The sequence below is a fragment of the Amblyomma mixtum genome, chromosome 5, assembly GCF_055824585.1.
Source record: "Amblyomma mixtum isolate Tamu chromosome 5, ASM5582458v1, whole genome shotgun sequence".
NCBI classification, from domain to species: Eukaryota; Metazoa; Arthropoda; class Arachnida; order Ixodida; family Ixodidae; genus Amblyomma; species Amblyomma mixtum.
Window position 1 is genome coordinate 185,723,929 of NC_143016.1, and position 25,012 is coordinate 185,748,940.

General features: G+C 47.8%; 1 protein-coding gene across 1 annotated transcript; it reads right to left on the reverse strand.

Moving 5' to 3' along the window:
* Positions 1–3,824: 3,824 nt before the first annotated feature.
* On the reverse strand, positions 3,825–24,721 carry LOC149345119 (small ubiquitin-related modifier-like). The gene is made up of 5 exons (XM_089546441.1): positions 24,470–24,721; positions 24,345–24,404; positions 17,786–17,863; positions 10,801–10,872; positions 3,825–3,999 (listed from the first exon to the last, which is right to left on the reverse strand). Exons 1-5 carry the CDS (start codon positions 24,485–24,487, stop codon positions 3,901–3,903), a joined length of 327 nt encoding a protein of 108 aa, XP_089402567.1. The 5' UTR covers positions 24,488–24,721; the 3' UTR covers positions 3,825–3,900.
* Positions 24,722–25,012: the final 291 nt, after the last annotated feature.

Sequence of the window (25,012 nt, forward strand, 5' to 3'; positions counted from 1 at the left end):
ACTCGCGCTCGGTCGTCTAAACTGCTATTCGCAATGTACTACAATGACCCGAGCGAAGATTAGGTTGTCGTGACGGTTTTGATGTGCACCGCGGTCGTACAAGCGTCATGATGACAGAGGCGCGCTTCTCTGCAGGGCCGGCCTACCAGCCTGCAGTACGCCGGCGTCAGAAAAATGCGCCAATATTGCTTGTTCCCGTTCATACCAAGCCCTTGGGTAGAGGAATGGAAAAAATGAACCATTTTTAAAGATCGCTGGTCAGTACCGAGTTGCTGGTAGAAGTGATAACTGCTACACAAGCGAATTTCTTTCCATAGCCGCTTTGCTTCTGCTGCTCCATGCGGCTCGACTGTTGTCTGCTAGCCCCGCTGCTGAAGGCGTCGCGGAAGTCGAGCATGTTTTGATATTATGATACGAGGTCCACAATAAAGCGGTGACGGCCATGATCCGAAGCGCCCTCAGCTGCGGCATCGATATGAAACCGGCTAGGCTTAGCAACGACTAGGGCAGCCAGCTGGGAGCAGCGCAGGTCGTCGCCCGCGAGCGGTGTCGTTGCCGGAAGCTTGGCTCGCTCGCTGATTGGTTCAGCGGTTTGCGACTCGCAATCGCGAGGCTGAAAAATCGAGCAGCGAGCGACTGGCCCGCGACTGTCGCTTTTCGACCAAAACAGTCGCGCTACCTCTGCGACTCGGAAGTGTGAACGGGCCTTTCCTGCTGGCCTTTCCGAACTGTCCCAGTGCACGTTAAAGAACCACAGCTGGTCGAAATTTACCCAGAGGCCTCTACTCAGGCATGGTGGTGGTGGTAAAACTTTATTTCCCACAGTAGGGGTCCTGAAGGACACTCGGCTAGGCGCCAGGTGTAGAGGGCAGCTCCCACGTAGGCACAGAGAGCCCGAAGCTCTCCGCCGCCGCCGCCGACGGCACCAATCATAGCTTTTGTCTCTTTGGGACATTAAGCCTCACGAGACATGCAGTCAAACCAATCAGGTATCGTAAATGTTTTGGTTAAATCGCTGGCCATATAATATCAATATTGTTATATCAATAATCTTACCATCGACAGTTTCACTATCGATGCAGTTTTAACGCTAGTATCTACTATCGATAGCAACACTATGATAGTAGCACTATCGATAGTTTAAAAAAAACTATCGATACTATCGAGTCAATTTTTCGATAGTTTTGCATCACTAGTATGCATGCTTACGTACGGTAAAAGCAGGCACATTCTCACTTTTAGTTCAGCCACTATGGTTCAGCGTATGTTAGCACAGAATTACAGTGACCTAGAGTATCTAGTTCACTGTAACAGAAGCAAAAATAAACTCAGCCTATAGTGGCGCCACCTGGTTGTCAGGACGGGAACCATTACTGTCAACAAACCGACTCTGCTCTTAAGCCTAGAAGCGGCAGAATGTTCTTTGAAAAAAATAAAAAAATAAAGCCAATTTATCACACAAGTTTTCTTAGAATCGAGGTGAGACGAAGCGGAAGACTTGTGCCCCATTTCTGCCCAGTGAACGCACTGAAAAAGGCCGCAACAACGAGAATTCAGTCCAAAGCGAGGGGTCCGGCTTCGAAGGGCACCGCCATGTTTGTCGCCGCACGACCGATCGGCCTCGCCGCGGCGTCAAAAGCGGCCGAATCAGCTTCGCTCGCCGTATTTTTGGGCAAGTGTGAACGCACCTTAAGAGATACCTCAGTGGGCCCCCTATCCCTACAATCCTCTCCAACACGTTTATACTCGCGGCTTGATGTCACATTGGGAGTTTCCATTAAGTGACCATGACGTCAATCCATCAAGCCTGTTTCCTGTCGCCACGACGTAAAAACCTGTTTTGAGTCGTCGCGGCAATGTTCCAACAAGTTGAAAATTTTCCCTGCAACGCGCCGCTCAATCGCTTGCATGTGAACCAGACGTGTGCAGCTGGTTTGACGTCACTTATTCGCGTCAATGCATTCCTCGAAGGTTGTGGACCTTCGACCTTGTGGTGCGGCACCATGGTGGATCACATATGGCAACATGGCATGGGCTGTGGCTATGAAGGCCAAACTTGCGGCCGCCATGAAACTGGCTTTACCTAGCTAGCGCGTAGTGAAGCTTTCGCTTCAAAAGGGCTGTGAAATTTAGGTCGGGAGAGCTCGCCTACGTGGACGCAGCGAGCGGCAGGTCGGGGGCGGCGGTCGCCGCGGCCTCCAGATACGGCCGAGGAGGTCGCAATAGCGCTCGCTTGCGCCGGAACCAAGGCTAGTTTAGCAATAGCAAAACTGCAGTCTGGAACATCGGAAAGGGCAGGGTCTCGCCGGAAACTGCTCGCATCCTGTCCGCAGCAAAAATAGACCGCCCTATCACATTAATTTGGGCTCCAGCACACACTTCCGTCCACGGTAACGAGGCGGCCCATGCATTAGCCCAAGATCTCTACTTCCGGGTAACCGTAGAGCCGCCCGACTGCCAGGAGATTATAGTATTCTAGTTCACTATACAGTGAACGCCGCACACTTCACGAACGCACGATTGCGCGTCCTGCGTTATTGTAGCGATAGCTACACTACTGTAGATACGCCAGCCGCTTCGCGTCGTCGTGTGTCCTGCTGCTTTGCGCAGGCGTTTTTTTATCTTCAGCATGGTTGCACCTCGTCCGTGAGCTGTTGCCTAGCAACCCCCACAGTGGTCACCCGAACCGCAGCGCACAGGGAGGAAGTGCAAGAAGAGAGGGGGGCTGGAATGAAGAAAATGAAAACTGTGAGGAAATTCCGCAGTAACTGCCTCGCATATATCGGTGGACACCCGGCATCCATTTGTAGAGGAAGTGGGGGTGAAAGAAGAAAGAGGGGCCGTAATGAAAAAAATGCGAGGAAAGGAAATTCCACAGTAACTGTGAATGCACGTCCAGGGACGACGAAGGAACAAAACGCAGCGGCGAAAGACTCACCTCGCAATTCGAATCAGCGAGTTCCACTTGCCCAGCTGTAGCTGTGAATCACGTTGAGACGAACAAAACGCAGCGGCGAAAGACTGGTGCTTTTTGCAAAGACGTACTGAGATTTTCATTTTACGCAATATTTCCATGTAATAGAGAAAACCGATTTTGGGTGGGGTGCACTCTGAAGATCTAAAGTGCGATGAGGCGAAAGCCTCTCCCGCAACGCTCTCCACGACTTCGCGATTCGAATCGGCGAGTTCCACCCGGCCAGCTGTAGCTATCGCACCACTCCAGGTTAGAGCTAAGCCACTGCTAATTTTTTATTGCAGCCCCTGAGCGCAGAGTCCGAGACGCATGCTGCACGGCATGTTTGCGGAAGAGGTTGGAGACAGCTCGTGCCCTGCTTCCACCCTAATACTGTCTCGGATCCAGAGGCGCTAATTTCTGTGGAAGACTCGCTTGTAGGCGCGTGGATCACATTACAGTGATCCATGCATTTCATGTTGAACGCAGCAATTGAAAGAGGAAAATGCAACTAAAATTAGGTGTGCTGCTGCTTCAACCACTGCCAGGGAATCTACACGCACTCCTGGCTACTTTCTATGGCGAACATGAAATGATTAAAACAGACATACGGGGCCCGAAATTATGGTATGTTATGATCAGTGCCCACTAAGTTTAAGTATGCATGTCCCTGACCCCAAATTTCTACCAGAGGCCTTTGCCCTGCAGTGGGTGTAGTCAGGCTGATGATGATGATGAATGCACACACTACACTCTAGTACAGACGCCACATCCAAGAGGTGCTGACGATGTTTCCAAGTCCATCAAATGCAGATGCACAGGGAGCCGATGTCTCCACTCGCACAACCAGCTGTAGACAAAAAGGGTGATGTGAAAGAATGAATGAAAGCTTTATTTGATGAAAGGTAAAATGTGAAGATGTTTTTTTTTATGGCTGCGTTCGCAACCTAGGAAGCCGGCCTGATGCCAGAGACTGCAGCCGCTACTCGCAAGCCCCCCGTCTGCTCCTGGTACACCTCAATGACGTCATCGTTCACCATTTCCAGCTGCAAAGCATTGCAACAGAGTGTTGAGGTGAGTACACTTTACAAGAATAAAGTCAGTAGAAACAACACAAACTGGAATGGCTGACCGCGTTTCAGTGAAGACCACATACTATATACCCACCAGCAATGAAACAAGACATGCACCCACGACATTTTGCATAGAATAAACAAAAGGTGCCAGCACACCATGCTTTCAATATATATAGGTATATCTGCGCTTCACAAGAGTTTCACCCTTTCAGACTTTTATCCAAAACATTTTATGGCTTCAAGTAGTATATTTAGTCCTCAGGAAAGCCAACTCACTAGTTTTCAACTGAAAAGTGCCAATGGGCAATTTTTTTACACGAGCACAAAATTCAATATAAATTGGTCATGTAATTGGAAAGCTACAACATTAGAATGCCAGGATTCATGAAATCAACCTAGGGACCATGAAACATTTAGCGTTTTAAAGATGCACAGGAAAAACCTGTAGGCAAGAAAATTTTGAAAGATGTGCTACCAAGCTCACTGTTTTGCAAAATATTTGTTGCAGTGTTTGCTAATTATCAAAAAAAGTATTATTTGCAAAGTGAAGGATGCTAAATTCACCTGAATCAAAGAAACTAGCAATTGCTAGGGCACATCCTGAAGAAAAAAAAAAAAATCTGCAAGGTGGCAATGTTCAAATTGTGTACAAAGCTTCTTAGAGGGTTAATCTTATTTCCTTGTTGACCAGGCACACTACTGAGGCACTAACGCATGTATCTGCTTCTTTGATGATATGGCCAATTTGGCACACACATTGCAGTGACATAAGATGGCTTTTTTTTTACGTGGATCCCCAAGGCTAGGCAATTTCTCGTGTGATCATGGGGTCCCTTTCGCTCTGGATGTCATGAGTCTCAACTGAATAGGGGAAAAAAAAGTACTTTAAACGCAATTTTCTCCAACAGCCAGGACAGAGTTTGGATGCAGCTGCCCTCGAGGTCCCCTTGACAAACAGCACCTCAATCGATGGCAGATTTAGAATGGTGGTGTGTGGACAGTAAAGTGGCCTGTATGAACAATGGTTGGCTGGTGGTTTTCTTTTGACTGCTTTGATTTCTTTTTTTACACAGATGTACTACTTAATATTGCTAGGACAGCAGCTAGGGCATGTTGGTTACTCATTCGTGATGGAACAGCAGCGCTTGTCTCTTGTCCCGGTGTTTTGTGCTGTTCCGTCACAAATTAATATTGCAAATCCCAACTCCCTACATTTGGTCCCAGAGTCCAGAGCCCCAGCACAACAGGCAAGCATAGTGACACACTGGCTCCCATAATTGGATACAACTCAAGAACAAAGTGCAAAATGCCCATCAAAGGAGGCCCCCCAGCCAATGGTGCAGACATTCTCATGATGTGGTCAATCCCCGTGGACTTGCTAGCCTAACATCGCAGGGGGGTGGCAGATAAAACAGATTAACGACTGCTTACGGGGACACGCAAGGGCAAAGGAGGCGATTTTCATTCATAAACATTGCGCTTCTTTGTTCTTGCTTGTTTCAAGATCTACAAGCCTTTCTCCCTCTTGCCTAACATCATCGGTGAACACAGGCTCAAAATAAATAAAAACTGTGATGCTGAACACAAGTCAGCTACTTTTACGATTGCAGTGTCTTGCACTGTTGCAGCAATGCAGACAAACACAGTGAAACCTTGCTGATACGTCCCTGTGGCCTTGTGGTAGAGCATCCGCCTCGCATTCGGGAGGTGCTGGGTTCGACCCCCAGTGCCGCCGGGTACCCACCGGTTTCTTTGATGGGTACAGCCTGGTGCTCGGCTCTTCTAGGGTGAAATGCTTGGGAAAAGGGTCTTAGACCAACAGTTGCCTTGACGGATGAGTGATAAGTTCCCCCGCCAAGCTACCATAAGTCCACCTCGTGTGGCATAAGCCCAATTTGTGGCCCTTTTTCGCTTTGTCCACACGACTATTCGTTTGCTTTGATCTTGTCAACTATGTCAGCACGACTCCTTGCCCACAGTGACGGGATTTCAAGGCGCAGGCTCCTTTCCCAAGCAATGCAGCCCTAGTAAGCCGAGCACCAGGCCGGGTCATAGCTTGTACCCATTTTGAGAAAACCGGTGGGTACCCGGCCGGTGGCGGGAGTCGAACCCACCACCTCCCGAAGCCGAAGCGGGTGCTCTACCACGAGGCTACGGCTGCGGACATTACGCTCCCAGAAACATGATTTTCCGGCTACTGTGTTTAAAATTTCAAAAATTTGCGGTCGTATAAAATGTTTACTGATCAACCGCACATGTGCAGACATACAAGTGGGCCGAACAAGAGGGCACGCGACATTTTTGCTGCAGTCTCCCGCGGTGGTGGCTTCCCTGCGATGACTACGTGCACCGAGGCGAAGCACCACCAAAACAAGAAAATAAAAATGGCGCGCTAGCATTCGTAACGGCCGTTTTTGCAGGGATGCGATGTGAAGAGGAGAAACGCTTAAGTTTCTTCACGGTGCATAAGGGCAAGGAGAGTTTTTTCAGGGTCTGGGAAATGCAGCTTATAAAGCAAAAACACCGAAACAACCAGCCGCCGCGGTGGCTTCCCCACAATACTAGAGTGCTATGGGGAGAAGCATCCAAAAATTACAAGGAAGAGATTTTGGTTACTTCCGTCATTGCAGGCGACAGAGCGGATGCGGAGTCGACCAATGCGTGGAGTGCCTTTCAGCCAGCTCCGTGGAGGCTTGCCGCTCTGCCATCGGCGTAGTAATACGTAGTAATACGCGAAACCATCTGCGCATATTTTTATTTTTGCGGGCTTGTTTTGCGGCTAGGCTATCTGCAAATGGTACTATTTATTCACGGAAACCTAAAAAACAAAACAAAGCAAAAGCAAAGCCTCCACGGAGCTGGCTGAAAGGCACTCCATGTGTTGGTCGACTCCGCCCACCGTACGGGGAGAATTAAAAAAAAAAAAAGGCGGGAGCCGGACGTTAATTCGATTCAATTAGGGAAATTGGCCACACAGGGCAATAAGTCGAAGTTTCTAAGAATGCTCGGAACGTGTAGATTGAGTTCCCATGGCAAAAAGACGGGTTCAGATTCCTCTTCACTGCACCTTTAAGTATTAGCACTAAAGTGTAGCACTTCATTCATGGCCACGGTGGCAGAAGTGGCCACAGCAGGTGCACACGTGCACAACAGTGGCCAGTTTCAGAGCTGGCTGCTCGCAACAGACACATGCCGAAGGCAGACGTTGCTCACATACAAGATTTTTTCAAAATGTTGTCGACATGTCTGCGTTGTGAGCAGATCAGAATTGAGGGCTGCATCACGTCAGCAGAACAGCCGCGCAGACAGCGCTCCTTATGCCATGCACTTTGTGCACGTGCAGCTCTCCAATTTCTTAGTGATATCATGAAAGCGTCGATTCAATGACCGTTCAGCATCCCATTCAGAATCGCAGTGGTGAAAGTTGCCAGAGCAGGCATATGTGCACAAAGCGGTAGCCAGTTGCAGCACTGTCTGCTTGCAACAGACACACCGAAGGCAGACGTTGCTTGCATATGAAATTTTTAAACGTCAATTCTTACTTCAGGAACTTTAATATATGGCACACTTTAATTGCATAAAATGCAACCTAGTGAGCAAAAAGACATATTTGTCACTGCTTTCTTAAGTTTATACCGTCAACAAATAGGTGAACAAAAATGTCCTTACATTTCCAATGTATGATTTGCCAAAATTCAGAAGGGTAAAATACAAACAAAAAAATTTGTTCTGAAGCAAGTTCCCTTAAAGGGACACTGAGGAGAAATTGAAGTTGACTTACATCGACAGAATACCAGCTCCTGATTACAAAAACGCCACTCATACTGACAACAAAGCTCTTGTAACGTAGAAAAGAGAAAGAACCAAAATACAGGTATCGCCGCCACAGGCCAAACTCGCAAGTACAAGCGTAATGACGTCATATAACAAAACAGTGTTGCTAGAATCAATAGTTCTAGCAACACTAGGACACGAGAAGCTACGAATCACTGAGGCGCAGCAAATGCATGCGCAAATCTCCTTGACGTCGCCACATGGCGCCATGTACCCGACAGCTACGCGCGCTCCTGCAGCATCGGGACCAATCAGCGCCTGCTCGCAGTGGTAGGCGGGCTCCCGGTATTCCGCTAACGGTAACAAGGTACACGGTATGCTAAAGGTGTCTATTTGCGAGAACTTCGTTGACGACTTCGAGAACGGGATCCATTGTAACGCTGGCAAAACGCCGGTGCAAACGTAAACGAAGCGACGGCCGCAATAGCCGATAGATGCCTTCAACGTGCGGCCGGCGGTAGCTTTCTTTTCGGCTGCTGCTGGGCCGCACTGCTGGCCGCCAGAAATCACAGAGTCTGCGTTACGTCATGTGCACGTCATGTTTCACGTCACTTAGTCCTGTGTCGTCATAGGAGAATCCCAAGTTTGAATCAGAGCGGCGGGAAAAACTTTTTCAACTTCGAATCCAAACTTCTTAAAAATAAATGCATCTTTCGCTGCCGGCCAAGTGGCAACAAAGCCATGAAAGGCCGAACTATCGGATGCTGCTATAAAAAAAATATTAATAGAGCTCTCCTCAGTGTCCCTTTAATCGGATTAACCGCAGCTTCACGAAAACAGATTCGCGCCGTTGGCTGGAGGGCCTCTTTTGCGGGGCATCTGCTGCTTTGTGCTCGAGTTACTCTAGTGGAACTGGATTTTGCAAATAGGCCCATACATATGTGCCCACAAAATATACATGAGTTCACTTAACAAAGCATGTGTCCTAAATGTGAGCTCATGCCATGTCAAAGAAACTCTCACAACAAGCGTTTCTCATGGATATTCCTCGTAACAAATTTTAATGAAGCACATCGTGTCCAGCATTATGTCCATTGCCATCAGATGCATCAAGCTTCAGCATGAGGTTATGAACTTAGCAGAAGTTACCAAAACACCTGGAAACAATTTTAACGAATCTTTGGCTCATAACATGTTGAACAGCAAGGAATAACGTGTTTATATGATTGTATGTCGACCTATTTTTTTTTCCTTTTAAATTTGAAAAACCGCAGTTGAGGGGTGTGGGGACGCACTCGTCCCCTGTGGTTCGCTTTCCCGCAATGCACCCTCACCTTGTTCTCTGTGGTTAGCTTCCCCGCAATGCACCCTCCTTAGTTATGTTACTTTAACTAACAGGGGAGGGCGCTCGCGCGCGGGGGAGAGACTGGCCTTGTCTGCTCGGCACCGGCAAAGCGCGCGGTCATGTCGGGCGCGGCTCCGCTCTTCGTCGGCGGGCGCCTCCTGGTCAGAACATGCTCCCACCAGCCCGGGTCGTCCAGCCTCGGAGTTTTCCTTTGCCCTAGCGTGGGTGAAAGTTCGCTCGTAACCGTGCTGGTGAGTCGGACGTCCTCGATTTCTGAGCGTATTTTGTTGCTAGCTGGCGTTACTGTTGTTGTAGAAATAAATGCCTTGTTTGTCTCAGCCAGTGTGTTGTTCCTTTGTTCCCCCAGAGCAAGGCCCATCGTGGACGGCGTGCGCTCGGTAGCGTACGCGATCACTGGGTGGGGTCCGGCGGTTTTGAACTGTGTCAGCCGCGGTTAAACGGGGAAAATGTGTTTATCTCTTGTTTAGCATGGCACCATTAATAAAGGCTACAAAAGTGAGATATCAGGGATGCTACACAGTGGCTGCATTTTATATTTGCTCTATGGCACTACCCAATAGCATGTGGCTATTCTGCGCACTTGTTTGAAAGATTTTTCTTTGTTATTTCTTACTTTTAATTGCACACTCAGTGATCATGGGAGTGTCGATAGTTGACGGAATCAGCCGCTGTTTCAATCGTGGTGGCACCCCCACTCAGAACGGCAGCGCTAAAAGGGAGTATCTGTAGCTGATGAAAGAGCCGACGCCGCTCACACGTAGTTTCTCTTTGGCTCTATTTGACGCATTCGACAAGACTGTCGGCCAGGTCTGACCAGTTTTTACTGCAGTGCTTCGTCAATCGTCTTTAGTGCTCCAGGTCCAGTAAGCATTTGGTGCTCGTTCATGGCTACATTCTAGATGGCTGTCATTCTTTGCGCCGAAGAAACGATCTGCGCGCCAGGCCGCAAGTCCGCCGTTTTTGAATGGCTACAGCTAAGCAAACTTTTCAGCTTATCCACGTGATGTTGTGGTGGGGTTCTTTGCAAAGTGCGGGATTTCCCAGGACGCTGATGTGCTGCGGTTGTTTAGTGAAGTGCGGGATTTCTCTAGACTATCACTAACAATGAGCTGTACGACTGCAGCAGTGATGATGACTGCAGCACTAATGCGGACAATGGCGCAATTCATTTTTGTAGTGGAATGTGCCCATGACGCTTTTCTTCTTCTTTTGCCCCTTAGATGAGATTTGGGGGGGGTCGACTTACTATCGTGTAAACACGGTAATTTCAGAAATAGTAACCAAAGGCCTAATGCACTACAGGAAGACTGTCCATGAACGAACGATGGTGCAACAATGGCCTTCCTAAACTGAGGTCTTCATTCACCCACCAAAGTGGTAGCAATTTTTCTTCAGCCTTCCCTACGTTGCTATTAAATATTGCTTTCTGCAAACTTGGGAAACACTCAAAAGAAACTTCATACAATTTTTGCCCACAAAGCCATTCAATGGCCAACTTTGACAGAACAGTTCTCACTATGCGTAGTGATGTGCACTGCTGTCATTCAGCCACATGCAACTAACACACACAGAATTACCCCACATGACCGAAAAGTGACACGCATGAAGACATTCCCTGCAGCTCCACTCACCTGCTTTGGCGTCTCGTCATCACTGATGCGCTTTCCATCAAAAAGGAAACGCAAGGACGATACGGACATCGCCTGCACAGGGAAGGACGACAATGTCAAGGTCAGTGCGCCCACAGATCTCAGGACCAACACATATTGCACAAGCTGCAAAATCCAGACAAGTGAGAATTCACCGTGTTTTTTGGAGGAAACAATGTGCAAGCCATTCATCTGTTGCACTTGCAGCCATGCCAGCAAGTACTTACAGAAGCCAGGGCATGTGCAGGGCAGAGAACAAAGGGTGTCCTACTCATGCAAGGTGGGACCACATCATTGCAGTGTCTGGTTGCAGTCCAGAGTAACTGTCCTCTGGAGGAACGCAACACCACCATAATACACCGCACCTTGGCAGTGCCCTGTTGCCTGCACCCACCAGAGTCTCTTTCCCATGCGCCTGTGCTACATCCCCACACCCCATGTCTCGTAGCTGCTTCGAATTACTAACCTGCAGCTCGCTTCATGACTGCCACTCAAGCCAGTTCTTCACATGACGACAAGCAATCACACAGCAGTAGTAGATGTATGTATGTTATGTTGCACGTTGGGATTTTCAAGCCACAAACAAATCAACATATCTTCAAATTCTGCACAGTTGCCACCTGAATAGCGCTGTTGTGTCTCCCCCTTGTTTTGTGCCAGCGTTGCGCTGTAATAATGAATGTAGGTAACCAACTCGCCCAAAATGTTGTATTGTAGTACCTGAATAATCCATCAAATAAACATTCATCCTACAATTTTGTAACCTACAGTCGAGCTCACATATAGTGGCCATACTTGTAACGAATGACCGCTCATCATGAATGAGGCCAATGCTACTATCAAAATATTTATTAGGGTAATTACACTGCGTCCCAAATACAACGAACTGTGGCTGCACAGCTCGGTTACAGCAAACGAGGAGGCGCTGCAAGCATGGATCCAGAGTTGTGAACTGTCGCTTCTTGCAGGAGCAGAGAGCGCCAAGAGCCTTCTGGCCTCCTTGTCACCTCCTCCCCTTTCTCTACAGAAATAATGCGGCCACCCCAAAAAAAGCAACCAAAACAAAAATAACAAATGAGAATTATGAGATGTACGCAATGCCAACGGAACTTTTTTCCAGATGCAGCCATCAAAAATGCATGCCTTGAAAAGATGCTCCCAGCGCTGGTGGAAAGCGCAGTAAGCTTAATGCTACCAGCTTTCAGTGCACGGGCACGAAAGGCAGGGACCGGCGATCACAGTTTGTCACTGGGAAGACTCTCCAGGCACAGAGCTTTCGCTAACTACTTTCTCATATTCTGCAGGCGTGACACAAAGGCCTGGATGATGTGCAACTTTTTTTCTTAATTTCAAGAGTGTGCCACTAATCATAAGTTCAGCGGGGGTATGAGGGGGTACAGGCGACTGGTTCGCCGAGCGGCTAATTGAGTTCAACAATGACATGGCGAAAAGGAAACTGGGCGGGCCCTTCTCGTGTTCGACAACCGTGCTGGCTTCCCCCACTGCGGTGGGCACGCTCTTCTGCCACAGAATGCGAAGAGCGAGACCAGCCACTGGGCATGTGCTCAAGGGGTCCTGTCGGCGGCGCGTCACCAGCGCATATACTGATAGCAACAGAACAAACACGTGCTGCAATGTCCTAGTTTGAATTTCTCTGCTCCCTCCGCAGGATGACAACGTCGCATCAGCTGACTGCGAAGTACATCAAGAACTGCTTCCGTAAGGCAGCATTTATGAAAACCAAAAAGGACGGCGTCGAATCCCCACGCTATCGGACGCAAGTGGACCTGTGGGAACGTCACTAACGCGCAGCTGGCCCGACCTGGCGTCGCCTGGGATGACTTCACTGGTGCGAATGATGCTGACATCTGAAGGCTGCACACTAACAAAAATAATAGTGCGCAAAGAATGAGCCCTCTCGCACTTCCAGGAATCTGACGAGGAGGAGGCCAACCTACCACTTGATACTGTGAGCGCTTTCAGAGCGATTAGTTATATTGCGTCCTTGAAGCAGCTTGTTGGTAGCAAGGGTATCACAAGAAGCATGCGACTGTGCTGGAAAGCTTGGACAACACCGTTACAGGGTCTCATTTGAATAACCAGACGTGCATAAAGGACTGACTTGGTATTTTTTGCAGTAACATGGGAAGTCCACTTACTACAAGCCTTGCATACAATGAACGCGATTCACATGACTGTCAGGTTCATTATAGATGGGCTTGACTGTATCTAAAGTGTGCTGTACAGTCGACGACTGAAAATTCAGACTTTTTTGCGGCACTGCAATGTGGCCCATAGAGCAATTTCGGCCCACACCGCAGCTGACTGCTCGATAGCGAAATATACTTTTTATCATCAATAATGATGATGATGCCAGGCTTTTTGGTGCAAGGGCATCTAAGGCCAAAGAGCGCCTTAGATAAAAGATAATGATGAGCTGATTACTCGCTGACTGCGATCAGTTGCACCGGCAAAACGTGACTCGATATGCTCGGAACCATTGGCTCGAGAGGACTGCTTCCATCATGCTGGACTGTGTCATGAGGGCCCGGAAGCTGTGAGTGCAGCGCACAGCGCAAGATGACATAGGCATCGCCACGCTAAGGGAAGAACTCGTCGGTGGTCCAAAAGCTGTGCAAACAAAAGTTGCCTTCCGAGGATTTTCTTGACGGCTGACTGCCACATAGCTGTGATAGTGAACGTGTTGAACTCTGAAATTGTTTTCAGTGTGCTGGTGTCTGGCCACCCCTGAGGAGCCGCCTCCGGACTGCTCCGAAGACGATCGCCCTCATCCGACGCTTTGCAATGCCGTTTCTGCTAGCGATGTGCTGTGACAATACTGTCAGAGAACACAGGGAAATGAACAGGAGTTCGCTGACATGACGTCACGTGTCGAATATGCGATTCTCATTGATGGAACTGAACGCAGTGTTCATGAAAAAAAATTACTACCTACTGAAGATTACTAAAATTACTACCTACCTACATTTCTCGCCAATAAATTACTTTTGGAGGAGAATTCAGGATGAGTGAAATGGTTCTTCTTCCGTCAGCGCGTTTTCGGTCCACTGTTTGCAACCTCGTACACAACAAATTGTGTACTAAAGTTTGTTTAAGCGGGTTCGGGTATATCGAATTATTTCATATAACAAACGAACTGCGTTGAATCATGCCGTTCATCATAACTGGGTTTGACTGTACCACACATACATTCCTTGTGTTTCCACACTCATGTCCTGTGCACCTCTGCCAGTCACATTTTGCACCTTCGTATTTGTCAAGCCAGAGAGTACTATTGATGTTCAATGTGTTTTGAAACACTCGTGCAGATTCAAAGCCAAAAGTTATTCCCGCTTTCTTTCAGCACGTTTAGATCTTTGCGGAAAGCACTGTACAAGCGAACAGCATAAAGTACGCAGAGCACAAACACAGCACTTGTGTTCATGTCCTCTTTGTGCTCAGTCTACTTTGCACTGTTCACTTATACAATGCTTAGTAAGGCATGTTGACGGGCTATTTGGTTTTGCATCATGAAACTTGGGAAAAACCCACCTAGGTGCAAATAATTTCACAAGGACACCTGTCCGTGGCACCTGTCCGTTGTCTCCTCGTCTCTTTTTGTGTCCTTGTGAAATTATTTGCACCTAGGTGGGTTTTTCCCAAGTTTCATATACAATGCTGTCTAGCAAACTCTCCCACCCTGCAATCCTCACTCTGTGTAGAAGCTTTTCACAGAAATACAAGCTCCACAGCTGGCCCCATATTTATATGACAGTGTTCCTGACGGTACAGTGGTGCATCACATAATGCAGAACCGCTTCAACAAGAGCGGTACTAGGACTCCCAGCGATCCATCAATGCAAAGTCATAAAACGAATAATTCCACATACATGGGTATGTAGGCAGAACCTAGCCAGCGAACAGTCCAAACTATCCGGTGATGTCCCCTACCACCAGCCAGAAACAGTGTGCACAGAGCACGGCCACACAACACATGGGGTCGGCCCGTGTAAAAGCAAACTGAATTCGGGGACACCAGCCCATCTTTGCCATTCCAAATACCAGCGCAACATAACACAGTTTTAACACTCAATACTTCACAGCAGCACGACCACTTTTAGGTCACTCCATCTTAAGAAAAAAAAAAAACAAAAAAAAAACAGCAGCATACAGTACAGATCAATGAATTGCAGCTCAATGGTGCTCATTCCAGGCATGAGCAGTTATTAATTTTGCCAGGTTTACATTGAAAGAAAAATTCTATGATTTGTTTTTGACACGACCTCTCTACAGTTAAAAAAAGATTGTGGAGGCTCTTGAGATAGCACGAGCGGGCGATGATTGCGTAAGCGCTCCGTCAATTTTGTTGTCGGATAAAGAGATGTCCTATCTTACATCGGGCATGCGGGTTATCTGAAAGAACAAAGAACGTGCCAGCTACATATCACTCGTTGGTAATGTTCTTGTAAGCATGCGCAGGTGATTACTACGAGTATAAAGTTGTTTTTCGCATGAAATAAAATCAGTTAAGCGCTTTGTATGTCTTTCCTTTTCTGTCGTCCTTGTCCTTTTGAGCGCTTTCACTGCCAAGATAAAAAAAGTAGCATGTTCCTGTGATGCTAGTTGCACTACGTGGTGAGATGCATTATCTTTTTGCAAGGAAAAATATCACATATTTTGTAAAACTGTTTCATGATTTGGATTTTCTGGCTGCTCCTGCAAAGAAAACTACTCATATCCTGCCACACAGGTAATCTCAATGGCCATCGGTTTGAGGGCCATCCAGATGCACCGCTGCCACATGACAAATTTAAATGATCGTTCAGTGAGGAGTGAGCACGTGATCTGACAGATGGCGCTAGGGGTAGCAGCACTGAAAAAAAAAAAAAAATCGAAATGAAGTTGAGTAAAATAGCCGAATGTTGAGGTAAGTGCTATTTTGACAAATTTTTTTTCTGAACAAGCTGCTCAAATACTTCACAATTTGGCACAATCTAGAGACAGCGATAGCGGGGTGACAATGGGCAGCGATGCGCACTTTGTTTCAGAAGCATTTACTTTTCGCCGGCAAAGCTGCCACAGATCAGTGACCGTCTTCGTAGTGTTCATTTGCAGCAATTGTGGGGCACTTCTTGGTCTCGGTTGTCAGAAAGTATGCCGAAAGGCGAAAAACGTTAGAGATCACTGCCACAACCCGCATTAGGAGAATGTGAAAGCATTGACGCCTCCGCAGCACTCGTCATCTCTCTTTGCTTCTCTTCAATACCCTTTGCTCTTAACTAGCCTCGCGTTTGCCTTCATTAACACACATTAATTAGCTATTTGTCATTAATTGCTATCAATCGTCATTGACTGGTTATTGATTGCAATCACTTTGTATCCTCTATTGATTACAACCATTCATTTGATCCTACCTCTTCTGAGAATGCCACAACTTGTTTAAATCTGACCGCTGGACGTTCTGCGGAGCTGTCATTACAACTACCGAATAAAAAAATATTTTTGTTCATTTCGAGTTAATATACGTTGTTTTTTCAATGTACAGTGAGTTGTTCTCAATTGCCCTTGAGATGCTGATGGCCATTCATGAACCTCCATTGAGTCCATGCCCAAGCTCAATGGTCACTGAAAGCCGCTGTGCGACACTGGCCGATCCCAACTGAGTTTGATGCCCACGACTCAATGGGAATTGAAAATGCCAGTGTTGCTGTAGTATTAGATATTGATGCTGTTGATGGAGCTTGAAGAGGCACTGTCTGACAGTGTCCAACAGTGAATGCTAAAAAACCAAGCTAGAGGGCGATAACACTTAGGTCCTTAAGAATCAACCATGAGGCCCTTGTTTAAAGCAAAATCTTAAAATTGAGCAAAAACACTGAAAATTGATTCTCAGAATGTGATTACACCAAATCTAGTCGTCACTACACATATTTTTCAGTGGATGGTTTTATTTTCGATTTTTCTCGAGTGTGCACCAAGCCCTCCTGGCCGGCGCGAGGCGAAGAGCGACGTCATGTCACCCCCACTGCATTCCCGCGGTTACAAGTATGACGGCGCCCTTCAATGCATGAAGCCTCGCTTCAGACTAGATTCGTCCTTGTAACTGCCTTCTTCAGTGTGTGCGTTCAGTGGCCACAAATGGGCCACTAGTCTTTCACTTCGTCTCCTGTCACCCATAAGAAAATGTATGAGTAATAAATTTGCTTTACTTTTTATTTAGTGTGACATTCTGCCCCCTTTAGGCTAAGAGGGGCGTCGGTTTGTTGACAACAAGGTTCCCCTCCTAACCACCAGATGGCGCCACTAGTCTAAACACCATCGCACCTGTCTTAAAAGTGAGAATGTTAGAAATGGAGTAAGGTCCGGAAAAAATAGCTGCATTTAAAGTATGTAAGCATGCATACGGTTATGGCATGTAGGCAGCATCGATTAACGTCTCGACATATCTGTGTACGCCGTGAGACAGACAACGAGCAGCTGATGCAAAACTAAAAACTGGAAAAGCCGTGAGTAGCGATGGCAATCGTGCTTTTGCGGGAACGGTGGGCACATGTGTGTAATGACGTCTAGTTGCAGCTTCCACAGGCGGCCGCAGGTGCAACGATACGGCAATAAATCGCGAAAAAAAGATGTGTTACCCGCCTTTTTCGCTAAAATGCTTGCGGATTTATCAATTTTAGCAGTCAAGCTCTTGCTTACATGTTAAAGAGCAGCTCCAAAAGTTTGGTCCAGTATCCCTTTAATTTACATTTCACAGCAGCTGCCTGTTTCCATGGTGTACTAGTTCACTCATTTGCATAGGAAAATGTTTTCAGAGAAAGCCAGTGCTTGGGTAGAAATCAAGTGAAACTCAATTACATGCTTGGGATGTAGAGACTGGCTTTTACCTCAATAAACAGTTTCCTATTTAAACCTTCTGTTCACAACAGCAGTGCACTAGTGCCCGAGTCCTGGCAACCAAACTCACCACTCTTTCACTGTACGACTTCTTTAGCTTGCCCATTTGCGTAGTCATCTTCACTTTGAAGTGGATCTCGTTTCCATCCTGCATGTATCAAAAACGGAAAAGCTCCAGACTGCACCACTCGTGTGCAAACACAGGCGAGAACCAATTAGGTTTGGTTTGGTTTATCAGGGTTTAACGTCCCAAAGCAACTCAGGCTATGAGAGACGCCGTAGTGGAGGGCTCCGGAAATTTCGACCACCTGGGGTTCTTTAGCGTGCACTGACATCGCACAGTACACGGGCCTCTAAAATTTCGCCTTCATCGAAACTCGGCCGCCGCGGCCGGGATCGAACCCGCGTCTTTCGGGTCAGCAGCAGAGCGCCGTAACCAGTGAGCCACCGCGGCGGGGCCAAGAGAACCAATGAGTGCACGTGGCATAGATGGTGCCTCACCCAATTACTGCAAACAAACACTGAACAGAACACATTCTGCAAGAAAATACAGAAAACAGCTCTGGGACTGGGCCCCACTCATGATTACGTCATTCACTAACATTCAGTCTAAGACTTCCAGTTGTTGCACCCAGCCGCAGCATCTCTGGCGTCTCGCTCCCGAACTCCCGACAGAAAGAGGCGGCAGAGGTAAATTGAAACCGTATGTGCAAAGGCAGTGCCCTGGCTCGAGTGGCGGCACGAGCAGACGATTTTCACGGCTACCGGAAGTGTGCCGTGATGTCGTGGCTGCCACGGCTCCAGCGAATGACAGCGTGTGGTGGCCTGCCAACGTTACGAGACTAGTGACGTCTATTTTCATCATTTTAGTTTCAAAATAGGTCACTACGAAGACACCAATCGGCCCGCGCATTTTAAAAAACACAGTTTTTAAAATCTCATGAATTGCCGGCTCAGCTCCAAAGACTCATACTAGGCGTGAATGCTTCTTAGCATCGCTTCTAAGTGTTGAAAACATTTACAGGTGACTTAATTCGTTGCAGTCACTTTAAGTTATAAACACAAACAAAAACAAACATATATGATAAGAAGCATCAATTTTAGTGTGAACTGAAAAATGAGACGTAAAAATATGCAATGATACAAAAATTAGCTAATTATTTTTACACAAAACCTTTAGTGTCTGTTCTGCGAGATGTGCAGCGGGTTACAACTTGAGCCTTATGTATCGAGCGATGTTGATTAGAAACAAATTAGAAACAAATTTTGTTGCAGTTCCTTCAGAAATCAATGCGTACTTTGATGAAACGAAATTTTAAAATATAGAATATTTTTTTCAAAACTACAGTTTCAAAGTGACCTCATACCTGAGGAGAGGGGGTGTAAAGAGCCACCAACTGGCTTCTTGCTCACAACTGACCGAATCTTGCATCTCACAGCTGTCTAGCTGATTTCAAATGATCATAACAGCACACGATCAACAACAGAGAGCCATAAGCCAAAGGACGAGGGCACACCCCCACAGGCAAAAACAAGGCTTCTACAGCTCTAAACCTCCTTTCCACTGTTCCTTCTTGCGACCCAGTGCCTTGTCTCCATAGCAATGCACCCTCCAGTCCCAACTAATCTCCTCCCAGGTGTCTGTGCAGGTGTTTGCATACAGAAACAGAAGGAAAGTATGCACCGTTGTGGCCCGGCATGCGTCTTACTTTAGGAATCAAATGCATTCAGTTCTTGCAAGGAATAAGCTAGCCCAGGCGTGCATTTCCATGTGCCAGGAGGCAGCAAACTTTCATGTGCTAAAAACACTGGAGTTTACGCAGGCACTGCCACACCAACATCACATAACAAAAGCTGGCTGTCTGCCATAGGTCTCTAAACACTTGACGCCTGTTGGGTCTCCGGTAGCTGCATTTCTAGTTAAAATGTTGTACTTGCGGCGGTTGAATTTTGATAACGGTGAAATGCTAGAGGCCCGTGTGCTGTGCGATGTCAGTGCACGTTAAAGAATCCCAGGTGGTCGAAATTTCCGGAGCCCTCCACTACGGCGTCCCTCATAGCCTGAGTCGCTTTGGGACATTAAACTCAAATAAACCTAAACCATATGAGATTTGGCAGCACACTGCAAATAATTTTCAATCGAATCTCCTTTAGAAGCCAAAGGATGTTTGTGACATCACAAGTAGGCACAAGATCTAGTGAGGCTATTATAGGGAGCTTGCACGAACGCCAGCGGCGCTACACATTCTGGGTAGTCCGCTATCTTGCTGTCCTAAGCGGCAGCCGACGCGGAGCAGCCAGGCTTCAGAGAACTGATGCAGTGCCGCATCGTCTTCAACTGTCCACCAAGAAAACAAGGGTTGCTTGTCCGCCACCCCCCCCCCCCCCCATTGTCGAAGATGTCAGCAGTTTCTTCAGGAACGTACGCATCGACGCTCTGCCCGAAAGATCTGGCGCGCTGTGTGGAAAAGGCTAAGCAGTGCGATGTGGACCCATTCACGCTACCGACGGACAACTACGCTATGGATTTTGACATGTGGCCGGCCGTCAACGTCAGCTTTCATTAACCCTTAATCTGCCACACCCGAGATAACTCGGGCTAGCACATATGCACACCCCCTGCCTCTCCCGAGTTAACTCGTTTTGGCTTTTTAACTCACCCCCCCGCCGCTCCCGATAATACTCCTGTAAAAAAAACTATGCCAACATGTAGCGCCATCTATGGAGAGACTCCGTAAATTCATAGATCTTGAAGGATAAATTATAAACAACAGATGGCGCGCATGATTCCACATCCGGGTCACTTCGCTCTGGTCTGCGCACCTCAGCCCTGAGGCTATGTGGCACACTCGTCCGCGCTTTGACGGACGAAGAAATTCAAAATTGCTTGTGAATTCGGAGTCCAATGATAATGAGAACGAGGAAGGAGCCCGCCTAAGTGCCTTGTCGAGTGATGACAGCGATGAAGTCCCCCTGCCACCGAAAAATCCGCGTAAGAAGAGGAAATCCGACAGGCCAGATTGGTGCTGGAAGATTTCATTCATTACAACTAATATCTATAAGATTATCCTGAATAAACATGTCTACATGTCCTGTAGAGCATTTTAGGGCATTACTAGAAAAAAATTTCCAGGAAACAAAAATGCAAAAAAAAACCCGGCAGGGTGTGTGCAGATGTGAGAAAAAAACCTGGCAGCAAAAGGGTTAATGTCTAACCCGGAGAACTAGTTTTGTCACTCAGCAGCAAATGAAGGCTAGGGAAGCTTTGGAAGGCCACAGCATTATCACAAGTGGATGCGTACGCAAGCCATGCGAGAAAACGGTCACAGCCAACACAGTGATCCTCAAAACACAGGCAAGGATACTAATACTGAGACTTCTTGTTTTCACCGTTGTGGTTTATGCCCCGAACCATTCGCGAAGTCTGAACAAGCAACCCGTGGATGTATGGGTTCTCGCAAAGAGCGACATTCCCTCAGCATGCTGCACTGCAAGGCCGGTCACAGCGAAGCCTTCTGTCATTTCGCTGCTTTGCGTACAGTATAATATGCGCGCACGCCAAAAACAGTCGTTCACTGACAGCTCAGCTCTAGCACCTGACTGCCGGCCACCGATGCAATCATGCTTTGCAACGATGACAGCGCGACTGATTTGGAGATGTGAAGGCATAGTGCAGGCGCAGCGATGTTGCCCAGCTGAGGTTGCAATCGTCAAAAAGTTTCCACGGCTGCCCTGGAATTTATATGTGCATAACAAAGGATAGTCAGTGTTGGCAGCAATTCTCAACTTTTAAGTATATTCAAGGTGCAAGTGGCAAAAGAACTATGCAAACGCGGCACCAGGCAGCTGCACTGAAGCAGAGAACGCAGGCGCTGCAGTAAATAAATCAACTAACAAACTCACCACACATCGCAGATCGTTTACGCACCTGACAGGAAGTGGCATGAACAGACTTTGTACTTGTCCAGACTGGCATCGATCCCGCATCAGTCAATTCATGCTAGTCATTTGCGTAGGCGTCACCAGAGAGCTCATCTGCCTTCTCACACTCGTGCAGGCATATCTTCGGTGTTCTGAAGAAGCCGCAGCTGGCCTGTCCTCTCTTTAGTTTCTGCGCTTTGCTTCGGGTTCGGCTGTTAAAGCCCCTGACACAACAGTATACCATCACGCCAGCACCGTATGCATGAATTATGCGACTGTGTAAACTTAGCCGTGTTGCACACGTGGTGGCTGTGTCGACTGCTGCCTGGGCCGGCAAGATGGCGGACTACCCAGAATTCATAGCGTCGCCAGTGTTCATGCAAGCTCCCTATACTGCAATTTTTGTGTGCCTCATGTGACCTTAGCCCTACTTGCAAAGTCACGATTGCTGAAACCAAAACAAACTATACGGGACAACAAACACAGGCAAATTTCATGCAATCTATGTTTACTAAAGTCCTAAAGGCTTCAGACACTATGTACCCCACGCATACTAAAGTGTTTTTCGCGCTGTTCACCACCCAAACATTCTATGAAGTCACGAGATTTATTACTTACTAATGCAACAGAGAACATTTACTAATACTCTTGACTGACATGCTACCCAGCGTGGTGGTTTATGCGCGAACGACCGTTATCCACAAAATGATTTTGTTATGACAATGTCTAGAATATTAGCAAAGTGCCATGTTCATTCAGGTACCACGTTCGGGTGAAAATTTTGAGTTACTTTCCGTGAGTGACTCACCAGGTAGAATGGCATGCTGTCAGGCTAGCAGGTGCGATTCCACTCAGGTAGGCCAACGTAACGATGGTGTGAATACGGACGAAGCAGAGAAGTAGACAGGACATGTGTCCTGCCACATACGAGGTCTGTTAGAAAAGTATCCGACCTTAATTTTTTTTGCAGGATATGAAACAAGCGTGCTTGCATCAGTCGACCTTGAACCTTCGTGCACAAGCGCGAATATTTTTCCGCCTGCTGATAGTGTCAGTCCCTGGGACGCAGCGTTTGAGTGAGGTAGTGCGCAGTGCTCACGCAGGTTTTTTATTGCAAGAAAAATGGTGGAGCGACTGGAGCAGCGCTACTGCATCAAATTTTGCCATAAACTGGGCGACAGCGAAGTGGACACTATTCGGAATATTCAGACGGCTTTCAGTGACGATGCTATGAGCAGCACACAGAATAAGCAGTGGTACAACTGGTTTAAAGTCGGCCGCACATCGGTGGAGAGTGAGCCATGCTCCGGTCAGCCATCAACATGCCGAAATGACCAGGTCATTGCTGAAGTGAATGCTGTGGTGATACGGGATCGTCGTGTGACTATCCGAGAAATTGCAAAAGAGGTGGGGCATCAGCACTTTTTCTGCACATTAATTCCATTATCACCGAAGATTGTCCATGAAGAGTTGCGGCAAAATTCATGTCGAAACTGCTCACGATGGAGCGAAAGCAGTTCGTGTTGAAGTCTCACAGGACATGCTGGATTCCACTAAAAGTGATCCCGACTTCAAGAACACCATAATCACTGGTGCAAGTGTTGAGTGTACAGGTGCGACCTGAAAACCAAATTCCAGTCCCAGTCGTCACAGTGGAAGCATTCCACGTCACCAAGACCAAAGAAGGCCTGCCAAGTGCGTGGCAACGTCAAAGTGATGCTGACTGCTTTCTTTGACTCCCGCTGAGTGGTAAACCACGAGTACGCACCACAGGGGCAAACAATGACCAAAGAGTACCACAGGGATGTCCTCCTTCGCCTACGTGATGCTGTGCGGCGCAGAAGGCCGGAGTTGAGGTCAACAGGAAATTGGCGCATCCATCACCACAATGCTCCTGCACATTCCTCACACTTGATTCACTTTTTTTTGGAAAAACCAGACTCCTGTAGTTCAACAGGCTTACTCTCCTGATATGGCCCCCTGCGACTTCTGGCTGTTTCCCAAAATCAAGAGGCCGTTGAAAGGAGCGCGATTTCAGACAGAGAGGACATTATGGCTGCAATGACAGCAGAGCTAAACTTCATTCCGAAAAAGGCGTTTTCGGAATGCTTCCAACAATGGCAGCACCGCTGGGAAAAGTGTGTGGAGTCCCAAGGGGACTACTTTGAGGGTGATTAGGCTTCCAACGCTCCAGTTATGCCAGTTTTTTTCTTCGGCCAAAGGTAGGATACTTTTCTAACAGACCTCGTATCCTGTCTACGTCGTGTCCCATCGTTCAAGCTGCATAGCCCAAATGGACTGTCGCAACGTGGGTGACCGGCACGGAAAGTATAGGTGCTAGTGAACTTAAAGGATTCAGCACCTAATGTTTTTCTTTTGCTTTTGCGTGCGTGTATGCGCGTGGCAACGTATGCCTGAGATGCCAGGCCGTGAACTACAGCTGTTTTGACAAGTGATAAAGCCGCACAGCCTGGTGTCTACGTGCGTAAAATAAAAAGGCCGCCTTGCAGTAAAATCAAACTATCAAACGCGGCCAAACAACATAACGAACGCCAGCGTTAAAATGCGCCGCGTTCAAGCCAGAGGCAGCGCGCGCGCGCGCGCGCGCACCCGCACTCGCTGCGGCGTTCGACGAAGGGGCGCGAGGCTAAGCCTACAGGGCGCAAGAGAACGCGGTTTCCAAAGCGTACGGCTCCGACGATGCTCACCTGGCCGACCACCTTCAGCTTGATGTAATCGGAGGAGTCCGATCCTTCCGGCTTCGGATCCTGGCGAGCAGAAGGACGGTAGGTATAACGCACGAACAAGGCACGGACAGCCGCAAATATCTCACCTGGCCTGAGCCGGCCATGTTGCGGGCCCGCGATCTGATTCAGGAGGTCCAAGAACACCGGGTGACGGTAAATGGCGTGCGCGAATGGCAGATAGCACGCTGCGGTCGCAAACTCCACGACAAAAAGCTCAACTGCTGCTTTGGTCGAGAGCCGAAGCTCCCGCAGCAACTGATGACTGAACGCTCGGCAGACAGAATTGCTGCCAGTGAAGTAAGTTGACTCAACTGACACTCAAGCGAAGCACCACAAGGTGCCACAAGGCAGCGCCACCATCGCGTCGATTGCACGCGACGCTAGAAGGGCTGAAACGCGTGCCGAAACCTATTGCCAACGACATCAATTGTCGCATCATTGCCGTTGGTCGACCAACCATTCATCAACATGTGCACAAAAATACAGAAGCTACTTCTGGTTTCGTTTTTAGCGTGCGCAGTTTGAATGCTAGTGATCGTTACGAGCCATCAACGCAGCCGTACCACAGCGTTTTAGTGCGTAAGCGCAAATCCGATGGGTACCAACTCCCGAGCAGATTCGTCCGTTGC

Bases quoted from the DNA above. Each gene is read 5' to 3' on its own strand.
- LOC149345119 (XM_089546441.1), bottom strand. The intron at 10,873-17,785 runs GTGAGTTTGGTT...TTCCCTGTGCAG, and splicing joins AGTCGTACAGTGAAAGAGTG to GCGATGTCCGTATCGTCCTT. The intron at 4,000-10,800 runs GTGAGTGGAGCT...AATGCTTTGCAG, and splicing joins ATGACGAGACGCCAAAGCAG to CTGGAAATGGTGAACGATGA.